A 12,609-nucleotide genomic window follows, 5' to 3' on the forward strand; every position below is an offset into this window, starting at 1 on the left:
CGACTGACTTAAAAAATAACTTGTGACATTTTTATAAGTTGCTTAAAACGAATAACTATTGAAATGTACTTGACCTTGTATGAAAACAGTTAAACATTATTTCATCTTCAACCATAAAAATTGCTTATAAATAAGTGCTCATTAAATAAATGAGTAATTAAATTGTTTATCCAAGACCTTGATCTTCATATTTTGTTCAGGAGATTGATTCTTATATTTAAATTAGCACCATTTAATTTAGTTTTTCGTGACCAGCGCATAACAACACATAATCTAAATAGACCAAAAATTTGGGGAACATTATCTATATTTGCCATTTGTTCGGTCAACTAACATCTCTTATTCTGATCAAGAACAAGAAAATTCAGTGGCTATAAATCAGGCTCATCGATGTACATCATAGATTCATACAACCTATCTCTACTCCCAAAAATATCAAAATCAAATTGGCACAAGTATGCTTTTTTGAGGCCACAATAGCGATATCAACAACTCTCACAGGAAGATGGGAGCCATTACCAGCGTTATCGTTGAAAGCATCTTTATAAGGACATGAAGTGAAGGCCCGGCCGTGTCTTTGAATGGGTCTCCCACTCTGTCAAATAAATAAATAATTCAGTACTTGTTAAAAGTGACCTACTTTACTAGACAAAGAAAAATGTCACTGGTATGTTATAATAAACACTGGCCACAATGGCTGAATAATCGAAAACAAGTTCCATAGGCAGAAAAACATAAACCCATTTGTTATAAAGTAGCATAAAAGTCATTGGCATGTTAATGTCATTATTGTAAACCGAAGGTAGCATATGAAATAACTTACGTATCTCCTGTTATTGCTGCTTTGTGAGCATCACTTCCCTTGCCTCCAAGAGCTCCAGTCTCTATGTACTTCTTTGCATTATCCCAGGCACCACCAGATGTGTTCAGGAAAAGTGCCATAAGAATACCAGACACTGTTGCAAACATCAGAAAAGCAGCCACAACTTTAGCTCCGAGTAAGGGTTGCCCTGTATAGTAGCCCAAAATTCGGAATAGAAAACCTGCAACAAATAAAGTAAATATACAATTAACATTCACCAATCAGGTCATAGAAAAGTGAAATATAACATAGAATAATTCTCCTAATAAGGTTATTTTTTCCATGTCTTAAATAGTCACAACAAATACTCATTTTCACCTAATGAGATGATTATGGTAAAGACCAAAACTTGTATAAATGTTATCATTCTCCCACAAGTTTTACTAGTAATAATATGTCGGCAAACACAATTGAAAACAGAAGTTAACTCACCAACTACAATAGGTGAAATGATTGCCAAAGCACCAGGTTTTATCATCTCTCTTAATGATGCAGATGCTACAATTGCAACACAGCGAGCATAATCTGGTTTCTCCTTGTAATCCTGTAGAAAGCATTAAGTAATCAACAGAAAGGGAAAAAAAGGGAGGAAAAATGAGAGGTTCAAAACATAAACTAACATACTAAACATTACTTTACAAACTTAAACTCACCATTATACCAGGCCTTTCAATAAATTGCCTTCTTACTTCATTAACAACCTCTTGCGCAGTCCGGCCAACAGCAGCACAGGCCCAAGCACTAAAGACAAATATAAGCATGGCACCCAGCAACCCACCAACAAAAACTTCTGGAATTGCAATATCAACCTGCAATAATGTTTAAGATTCAAATCACACTTTCTCTCCTTTTCCCTCAATTGCATAACTTAAATAGTTGAGTTAGATGGAAACCAGTTCTGCAGACCTGTTTAAAAGGTTCAAGAGAAAATGAAGAAACTTCATCCATATAAGCACTAAACAGAAGGAAAGAAGCAAGCGCAGCAGAGCCAATGGCAAATCCTTTGGTGGTGGCTTTGGTTGTGTTACCCACGGCATCAAGGACATCAGTGATCTCTCGGACACTTTCAGGCTGATAATAGGTAATGTCAGCTTATGTACCATGAGAAATCTAAAATATAAACAGTAAGGAAATATTTGTTTGGCCGGAAATACCTGCTGGCTCATTTCTACAATTCCTCCAGCATTATCAGCTATTGGGCCAAACATATCCATGGTAAGAATATAGGCAGCAGTGCTAAGCATTCCCATTGTTGCTACAGCTGTGCCAAAAAGCCCACCAGTTGGGTTTCCTGTTTCATCTATTAGTCCAGCAGTCTGGCCCAGCCAGTAAGCTGAGACGATCGCCACACTGATCACAAGGACTGGAAGACCAGTAGATTCCAGCCCCAAACTGACCCCGGCAATTATATTAGTCCCATGGCCAGTAGAGCTGGAAAGGGCTAATGTGCGCACAGGCTCATGCTTGTAGTCAGTATAATACTTGGTGATCCAAACAAAAATGTATGCTGTAATGATACCAATCAACCCGCACAAAGCAAAATTGAACCATGCTGAAGGTGCTTGCTCAACATAAAGTAACCACCGGGTAGACTGTAGAGTAATTAAATTAAAATGGTAAGAGCGATAGAAGTTGTAAATGAATTTGAAAAGGTTGAAGATATTATGTTATGCAGTCCGAAACACAATTTACATATTTCAACGATAAAATAAAACGCATCAAATGGAACACAGTATTCTTGGCTAATCCACACAACTTAGAAAAGCCAAATTGAGATATCTCAAATGAAGATTAACTATTACCAGACCAAATGCCAGAACAGCTAAGACTATTGTAACAGAATATCCTTTCTGAAGAATTGCCATAGGATCTTCCATTGGAGTCATTACTCCAGATTCACGTGTACCCCGAATAGAAAATATTCCCACCGATGAAACTATCAGATCAAATGAGTGAACAACAAGAGGAAACAAAATGAAGCCAGATGGATCTGAATCAAAAGAAAAAACATCAAATTAGTTGAACAGCATACAACTCAGTGAAAATCAAAAAGAAAGGAAGGAAGGAAGGAAGAGACAAGATAGAGTAACTAGGCACTTGCCTTCAATTTTACACTTCTGTGCCATTGTTCCACCAAGTATCATGGCACTGATTATTTCAGCTGCAATACTTTCAAAAAGATCAGCTCCTCTAGCAGCACAATCTCCCACATTGTCTCCAACCTTAGAATAAAACCAGCCCCATTAAGATACCACTGGAAGTACAGGACTAGGAAAAAAACAGTAAAGACAGAAAGAACAAACAGAAAAGCCATGGAAATTATAAACAGCATACAGTTATTTTCATTTGGCTGATGTCTATAATTTTGAGTGAAAGAATTTTACAAAATTTTCCTGTATGTTTATCAATCAGTATATGACCATGTCTATAAAATTTTCATGATATCTTATTTTTAAATATTTTTTGCAACAAACTTAAATTTAAGATATATTGAAATATATACATCTACGATGGACCACTACAAAATTCCATGTTTAAATTGTAAAAAAATTGTTGTTTTTTCTTCTAAATTTATCAGTATATACCAGTTTCTATTACATACTTTCTTCTCTAGTTATCAAATAGTTTAACAAAACCAAAACAATGAGTAAAAAAGTTTGAGAAACCCCAAAAGTTCTACATAAGAATAAATGCAAATATTTAGGTCTTAGGAACTTAAAATCTAAGAACACCTTTACATATGACCATGTAAAACATCAATGTAAATTAAATATGAACAATAGTAAGTAGACATAATGTTTCCGTTTATTATAACCTTATTATGATTTAAAATTTTCCAAACTATCCTATGGCCCTGAGAAAATTAGTGGTAATCTACTGAAACCCCTGATGACATATACAACAATTAAACAATTACCAGATCAGCAATAACAGCAGGATTTCTAGGGTCATCTTCAGGTATTCCCTGTTCTACTTTTCCAACAAGGTCTGCCCCAACATCAGCTGCTTTAGTGTAAATTCCACCACCCAACTGAGCAAACAGTGCGACAAAGGAGGCACCAAATCCATATCCAACTAGAAGAAGTGGCACTGACGGAAAGCAAAAATGTATAAAAATTAAATAGCAAAAAGATGCAGGTAATGCTCTCATCCCTAACAGTAAAGAGAAAACCATGGTGCAGTCAAATAAGCTGTAAATCATTTCAGACCAAATTAAATTATCCCCACTTCAGCTCACTATGCTTAAAATGGATGCAGAGTACATTTAGGGGTGAAAAGGACATAATCTTTTGGGTTTTTCAGTACATTTAGGAACCATCCGGGACCACAATCAGATCTATACACAAATAGAAATTCACCAGATCACAAACACTTACCAAATGGAAAACTATAACAATGAAACATAATAAGCACTTATCTATGTTAATAATACAACATCTAAACTTCAAACATTTTAAAAGTAACATTTTCATTCATTATAATGAATAAGTTTGGGGGAGAAGTCTACACATACAATCAGTAACCTTCATTGAACCCGGTGTGTCCACTCCCAGCCAAACATAAAATGTGGCATAAAGGACTGCTATACCAATTACAGCCATACCAACAACAATAATAGCTGATAAACCACCTGCACGAGTAGCTACCTGCAGAACTTTCTTTCAGTTAATATAGGAATAGTGAACTATTCATCTTTTTTCTCAGGAGCGGATACTGAACTAATGACAGTTAACCTGCAATGCCTCTCTTGCAGACCGTCTCGCGGCACTAGAGACTCTGACATTGGCTCGAACTGAGACCCACATCCCTACATATCCAGCAGAACCTGAACAAAGGGCACCTAAAAGGAAAGAAGCTACAGTGATGTATGCAGATGTTGTCCTGAAATAGAATGTATATGACAGATGAGAACATGTAAAATGTTTAAGAAAGGATTTATAGCCAATATAGTTGTGATGTCACCTTCCTATGCCAGAAGCTTCCTGTTGAGGAGTTATGCGGCGAAACAAATATATGCCAAGAATGACAAGAGCTAGCACCATAGCCATCTTGGATATAGTTCCATACTGCGTCCTAATAAATCCTTCAGCTCCATCTCGTATAGCATCAGCTATCTAGAAAGTAATATGATAAGCTCAGCACAAGAAAACAAGGTGTTTGTGGTATGCGATCCAATTATCAAACATTCATCATGAAAGACTCTTTACAATAATTTTAGCACACAAACTGTTATCATGCTAAACCACTAATTTATTTATTATTAAGCTTGAGTTAAACCAAATGGCCTCACAGATCTTCTGACAGAAACCAGGATCTATGCACATTAATAAAATGTTTTGAACTTGCTAATGCTAATAGTTGATAAAGTTTACCTGCGTCTACTAGTGTATTTCACAAGGTTACTTTGGGCCTAAATTCATGTTTTCCATTTTCATTTTTTATTTTTTGAATTGTCTGTGTCGTCCTGTTTAAATAGGACTATCTTTCATCTGATTCAGTTTTCTAACTAAAGCCTGTATTGCTCTTCATACCACATGATCAATCCACTTGAGGCAAATTCTTATCCTTTCTACAATATAGGTGTTACTTTAGCCCAAGCCCATCCAGATCAATCAAACTGTGGAAAACTGAATGGGAAGTCCAAAACACAAATTACCAATGACCAAATAGAAGTTGTATTTTACATGAAAATCAACTTTTACTATAGGCTAGAAACCACATGGCAATTTTATTTTAGCCAAACCTCTCTCATAAGTGACTCATGGTAATCAGCTTTGTTCTCTCTCAAGTCAAGGGACTCAAAAAAATCAACTTGTTTTTCGCCTACAAAGAGGTATAGTTGCTTCGCGTCAATCTTAACACCTTTCTAGAAAAACTCTTCTTAATATTTACCATTTCCTAAAAGCAATTTGCTAGAAAATATCAGAGTTCATGAAATGGGAAGAAGCTACTTGCCACAACAGTGGGTTTACGGGATTCTTTCTTAGTTGATTCTATTCCCTAATCTTGAAGGATATTGATTAGTGTAGCCTCATTCGTGTGTATCGCACTTTACCCTCACTTAAATACACACAATTCACGACATATTTCCAGATTGCAGTAAAGTAAGAGAACAAACCATCCAAAAACATAGGAAAAAGATTTACCTGAACCATTTCAGGGGGACCCTCATCTTTAGCAAGCACCCACTTCATAAGATATATCGCCACAAAGAAGCTGAGAATACAAATAGAGATAACAAACACAATAATCGGAGATGTTCTTGCCGCCAAGTAAAAGACAGCTCCAAACCCCAGCAGTAAAAGAACGAACAGCACACGAACATTTATACCCAGTAGAACACGAAATATCTGCAGAAAAATATCCGTGCACAATTTCAACAACCACACAATTACTAAAAGAAAAGTATACACTTGATCAGACATTGAATTTACCAGAGGTGTGTAAGCTTTAGTACGCATATTCGGAAAAGTTCTGGGTCTATCATGATAAGAACCCAAAGCACCACTCTCCATATCTTCATCCATCATTATAGAATGCGTCGAATTCACTCTCCGTATAACAGGATAAGGGCTGTACTCACCTCCTTGGGGCAAGTCACCCCCTGAACCCGGTCGCTGAATTTTGAATTTCCTTTATCAAAACCCACAATTCACATTCAATACAAAGGGCTTTCTTATCTTCTTCTTCCCTTTCACTATTTCACAGTTAACTACACAATTCACACAAAAACTACACAATTCACAAAAAAACAAAACGAGAAATTAACTACATTGAAAGATGAATGCAAGTAACGAGATTCGAAATTAGGATTTAGAGAGAATTTACGGAATCACGTAACCGGATCTAAATTCATCGGCATTTAGGATACGAAAAGCGATTCGAATGAAAATGAAATTGAAATTGAAAATGAGATCTAAAAGTGCTTACGGTTTCGGAATCGCGTTTAGCTTAATCTCTTCTCAGAGTCCACACAGAGACACAGTCACATACACGAAGCGGAAGCTCTTTCTTTTTTTTCTTCTGTTTTCTTTTTTTTTTTTAAATTAAATTTTATTGTACGGTTTTTGTTTCTGATTGATCCACTTCGTTCCCTCTCTTTTTTTATATTAATTAATAATCAACGAATTATGAGATTTATGGTTAACGTGTCAAAGCTATTCAATAAGGTTGCGCCACGTCATAATCGATTCCTTCTGATTGGTCGATTGTGTTGTATACACACACCCGCGTTATTCTTCCTTTGTAGTTTTATTTTTTTTTTATGTTTGTTGGTATTTTTTTTATTATTGGTTTAAAATCAATTTTATAATAAATTCACTTTTTTTTGTGACTGAAATCAAGTTCACTTTGAATTTAGATAAATTTGATATTTCTTAAAAAGTTATATTCACTACCACATATTAAAAAGGTAAATTTAACAAGAGATTAATTGTGATGTATTATTTTATTTTATTTTTTTAATAATAATTTGTGATGTATTATTTTATTTTGTTTTTAAATAAAATTATTTAATTAAATTGGATTCTAATTTAAAATGGTTTTTACCTAAAATATTACATAAGCATCCTTCATCTTGATTTTATTTCACTCTGAGTAAGTATGTTCGATCAACAATTAGGGCATGGAATTGGAGAGCCTACTAATATAGTAGCTAAAGTATTTAGAATGTGTGTTCTTTCTAATCTCAACCATCATCTTGGGCCACATAGATCTAAATAAGTTTCATAATCTACTTCAAAATGCATCTTTTTAAAATAACAATTGTATTGGTCAAAAGTATAGGTATGCATGTTCTCTCTATAAAGACATTTTATAGTAGGTGTATAACTCATTTTGGAAGAGGGTATGACTTGGAATCTGTATTTTCCCCTTGAGGGACAATGTATTTATAGTGGCCTATAGGGCATAGAATTTCCTCAAAAAAGGCCACAGCCCACTTAGTCAAATGGTGGACAGTTGAATCCCTATTTTTCAAGGGAGACGTGAGTCAGTAACGACCATGACTTTCTCTTTATCCAAGACATGTCATATCCCAATTTTTTTTCCCCGTACGGGTGAGGAAGACTTAAGGGCGAGGGGATACCTCCCTCTGGACGACCTTACGTCGTTGCCTTTTTCTAGAGAGATCCTAAGGCATCGCTTTAGGTCAGGCCCTTTACAAATATAGCACTACATAGTCACTCAGACGCGAAGCCTTTCATAGAAGGTGAGGTATTTTTTATCTCCGACTAATGGGAGTATCCCAATAACTGGTTGTTATGTGAGAATATGGTGTAAGAAAACAGTCTAGAAGGGGGTGAATAGATTTTTTAAAATAAAGCTAAACCAATTTTTTGAAAACGAAATATTTGAGATTTTTCAAAGTATGTGCATGGAGGTATTATAGCGAAATAGAGGGAATTGCACTTGAATACAAATTAATACACTTACACATGTGATTAATATACAACAATCACAAATCAAATTAATGATGATACATAAGGTATTCAATCGATACCACTAGTATAATTCACGAGAAATGATTATACAATGATTACATTAGTGAATTTTAAACTCAATAAGTTTCTTAGATTTTAATCACCCGTAAAGCTCGACTAAATCCCAATTCCAACAAAACCTAATCTTAAGAAATAAATCGATACAATGCAATGAACGATAAACTACTCTATAAATTGAAAAACATAGGCATGCAATCTACTACGAAATGTAAATGCAAGAGCAAAAGGTAGGGAGATGACACCAAGGTTTATAATGCTTCAACTCTATCGTCCTCGCGTGAGGTTATGTGCACTCTTCAATGGTTTCCCATCGGAACCTACATAATTTCATTATTTTGATAAATATTCAAAGAGTTTATACAATCACTTATCCATAGTAATGATGAAGAAAATAAAACTTCAATTCTGAATCTTGACTTGTATACAACTTCACGACAAACTCTTATGTGCAATCTTTACTTGATCGACACTTTTAAATCTTCCAATAACAGCAATTCTGCTCCAAGCCTTCATCTGTAGCAATCAACCATTTGATCCTACCGATTCCTTAAGCTATGAATTGTCTTAAGATCCAAGCAGAACTCCGCCTTATTCGTAATCTTCCATACAATCACTACTAAGTCAATCTGGAGAGAAGAACCACATTCTTTTCACCAGAATTTGTCAGCACTAGTGACAACTTTTCAATTTTGCAACAACCTGAAAAATCTTTAACCAATCTCCAAGAACGTTTAGTTTCAAGGTAGTGTCTCCCCCAATCAATCACAGATCTCTCATCATCAAGATTTGAAACACAAACTGAGGTTAAAGAAGAAAAAGATTAGAATGCAAGAACTTTGAATTTTTCAAAGTGAGAGAGTTAATTTCACAAAAAATCACAAATGAATATAGAATTCCACACATGAAAAAGTGTTGACAAAAGGTTTTGTATGTGCTTGAGTTTAAGCACAAAAATGAGGGATAGAAGTTGGTTAGATTCGAATCAATAACAATGCATGTATTGAGTCAAGTGATCAAGTGAATGGAATAAAATCAATTATGATTTTTGACCCATTTTCACTATATTCAAATCAAGTACAATGTTTATTCGAATTAAAAGACTTCGTGATTCGAATCATGTACAAACTGTGATTCAAATCAACTGCTCCAAGCCCTTAAAAAATGCTAAAACATTGTATGCTTCGAATCATGTGCAAAGTGTGATTCGAATCAAATTGAGCAAAGGTGGCAGAAAATAGCTTGATTTGAATCATGTACTAATCTTGACTCAAATCAAATTGTTCTGAAAATCTTTTATTCACCCCTGTTGGATTTTATTCGAATCATAATGAGTGTGTATCTTGATTGATTCGAATCAAACACTCAAAAACTCAAAATTTTCATAATTCAAAAGGTACTTTGAGATTTTTCTTTGCACCTAACTTAAACCAAACACATATAGTTTTTATTCCACAAAATCATGCAATTGACTAAAAACATCTTGATCAAATTAAAACGTAGCCGTTGTTTTATGCATGCTAAAATGATAAAAAATCAATTTCAAACTTGATTCAAAAGATGTGTAATCATGAGGGAGACTCAATAAATGATAATAAACGAAAGTGATAAGACAAGCAAAAAATAAAGGTATCAGGGATCCTCCACCTGCATATGATAAGGATATGCAACAATCTCCCCCTAGGGATGTGTAACTACATTCTCCCTGTGCAACAATCTCCCCCTAGAGATGTCCAACTGCATTTTCCCCCTTTTTTTTATGCTTGGCAAGCTTTCACTTGCAATTGAGTCGACTTTGAGCTAAAAGAAAAATTCTTGTGCTCCCCCTAAAACATTGTTCAAAAACCACCACATGAAACGCATAAAGCAATTCTAGACTCATTACAACTTTCTTCCCCTTTGACAATATCAAAAAGAGATAGCGATTGTTATAGATTTAGAAACCAAACAACCAAAAATAAAAATTAATTTCAGATGAACAAATGAGCTAAACAAGTAAGAAGAATATACAACAACAAAAATTGAATACAGAATAAGAAGATAACATGCTACATGCAACAAAATGAAAAATAGTCATGCAACACATATGTTCAACAACATATAACAAGTGATCAAAACTATCATAAAATGGAATACATTAACAATGTAAATAATGCATGAACAAGTAAATCAATGCTCAAATTTACATTATTAACATTGCAACGACCGTTTTTATTTAAGTATTTTATTTGAATGCGTGTTATGTGAATTATTTATTTAATTATGTGTTTAAGTAATTTTGTGTTATTTTATTGGGAATTATTAGTAAATGACATAAGTTAGTGAGGTTAGTAGTTATTGGGCCTATGATAGAATTAGTAATTGAGAGGTGCTAATTATTGCCCATTGGCAATTTGAGAGTTAGTAAGGATTTAACAAAATATGAGAATTGAGGGGAATAGAAAATTAGAGTCATTTTGGTGAAAGAAGAGAAGAGATAAGAGAAGAGAAGAGGAGAAAGCTAGGTTAAAGAGTAGAGTTGTCTTCAATCTAAACCCAAGGTAAGGGTGGGATTCTTTTATGATAAAGGGTTGTATGATGATATTTAGGGTGGGTTAGATTGTACGTGTAGTGGCCTTTGATTGTATATTGTAGAATCTTAGGGTTTGTGATGGATTTTCATGAAATTGTGGTTGAAATCATGTTTGAATGACGATTGTTGATGAATGATGTTAGATGATGTTGTTATATGCCTTTAATTGCTGATTGAGAAGAGTTTTGGGTGGTGGAAGTGTGGTTACGCAGGTCTGTCACATCTGTGATTTTTCTGCATAATCGCACGTCTGCTAAGCGACCCCTGGCTCGCTAAGCGGATGCTGGGAACAGTTTGAAAAATTCGCGAGCTCGCTAAGCGGAGCTGCGAAAATTGTTCGCTTCTGGATTTAGTTATGAGAAGCGCGCTTGAAGCTGCTAAGCGAACAGTGCTGATGAAAACTTTTTGAAACTTCTATTAGATGTATCTTTTGATCTGTAACTCCTTTTTAAGTGTCGTTTGAACCTCCGTGAAGCTTTAATCAATGTTTATCTAATGAAAATGGTTTAAAAAACCTTTGGAAACCTTTTGAAATTTTTTCTTGAAATGTATCGTTTGATGTTGTGATTGATGTTGTGAAGTGAGATATTGTTGTATGGTGATACAAGATAGCGACGTGATTGCAAAGTGATGCATTACTATGAATAGTGATGATTGTGTTGTTGTCGTTGAATTTCAATATTGAATTGATGATGTTTAGTTGTTTTGGCATGTTGTGAATGTTGTATTTGTGTGGAGGTTGCATCATTGAGTCACATCCATTGCATAAAGAGACGATGGCCTGAAAATGGCAAAAAGCGACGATGGCCTTATAATGGCAAAAGCGACGATGTGCCAAATGGCAACTTTTGAGACGATGGGAGTTTTATTCCAAATGGTACCACATGCGTTTGCATAAGTTGAGTCGCGTATGAATTGCATATGAATTGCATTTTAATTGTTGAGATGATGAGATGTTTGTTGTGACGTGTTGATATCATACTTGTGAATTTGATTATGTTGTCATAATTGGTTAATAACATTGTTGTCGTTTAAAAATTATCTTGTGATGAGAAGTGGTGAACGATGTATGATCTTTTCCTTGCTATGAATATTATCATACGTTCCTTTATACTGTTTGATATGTCACCCCTTTCGTTTGAATGTTACCCTTTGTTGGTCACGTGCAGGTAGCAACGTAGAGTAGTTGTTTACCTTATAGCTCGAGTCAGTGTGTCTATGATCTGATACGTAGCACTCGGGGGATGTTTGTGTGTTTTGATTTTGTTGTTATATCTTGTTGGATTTTGTTGTTGTTCTCGTTGATTGAGACATGTTGAATAATTGTTTCCATGTTGGTGAAGATGTTATGATTTGAATTATGTTGTTATTTGAATTCCGCTGCGATGCTATAAAGTTGATTGGATTTGAATGACTAATGATTTATGAGTTCCTCCGTTTACATGTTTTATGTATCTTTATTAATGAGCTTGCATGAGATTCTGTTTAAGTCGAAAATGTGACGTCTCAAATAAGTTGTTGTCTTTGAGATTTTGCACTATGATTTCTTATTAAATTATGGGGTAGATTTGAGAATTAGGGTTTGTGTTTTTTAGGAGCTCATAATCGATTAGAATTATGATATAATCGATTACGACATTTAAAGTCCCATGAATTAATTTTTCTTTTTGAGCCAT

At 34.7% G+C, this 12,609-nt stretch overlaps 1 protein-coding gene across 2 annotated transcripts; it reads right to left on the reverse strand.

Moving 5' to 3' along the window:
• Positions 1-289: 289 nt before the first annotated feature.
• On the reverse strand, positions 290-6,950 carry LOC131601056 (pyrophosphate-energized membrane proton pump 3). Of its 2 annotated transcripts, none has more exons than XM_058872775.1 (15): positions 6,794-6,950; positions 6,298-6,575; positions 6,010-6,213; positions 4,826-4,977; positions 4,597-4,744; positions 4,377-4,509; positions 3,780-3,952; positions 2,964-3,084; positions 2,665-2,852; positions 2,017-2,454; positions 1,769-1,933; positions 1,516-1,671; positions 1,295-1,406; positions 824-1,043; positions 290-595 (listed from the first exon to the last, which is right to left on the reverse strand). In XM_058872775.1, exons 2-15 carry the CDS (start codon positions 6,391-6,393, stop codon positions 496-498), a joined length of 2,406 nt encoding a protein of 801 aa, XP_058728758.1. In that variant the 5' UTR covers positions 6,394-6,575; positions 6,794-6,950; the 3' UTR covers positions 290-495. The 2 variants fall into 2 exon arrangements, with proteins under 2 accessions (XP_058728758.1, XP_058728759.1); XM_058872776.1 differs by having other exon boundaries at positions 6,298-6,595.
• Between the last annotated feature and the right edge of the window lie 5,659 nt (positions 6,951-12,609).

The sequence above is a fragment of the Vicia villosa genome, linkage group LG5 (assembly GCF_029867415.1).
Source record: "Vicia villosa cultivar HV-30 ecotype Madison, WI linkage group LG5, Vvil1.0, whole genome shotgun sequence".
Lineage (NCBI taxonomy): Eukaryota > Viridiplantae > Streptophyta > Magnoliopsida > Fabales > Fabaceae > Vicia > Vicia villosa.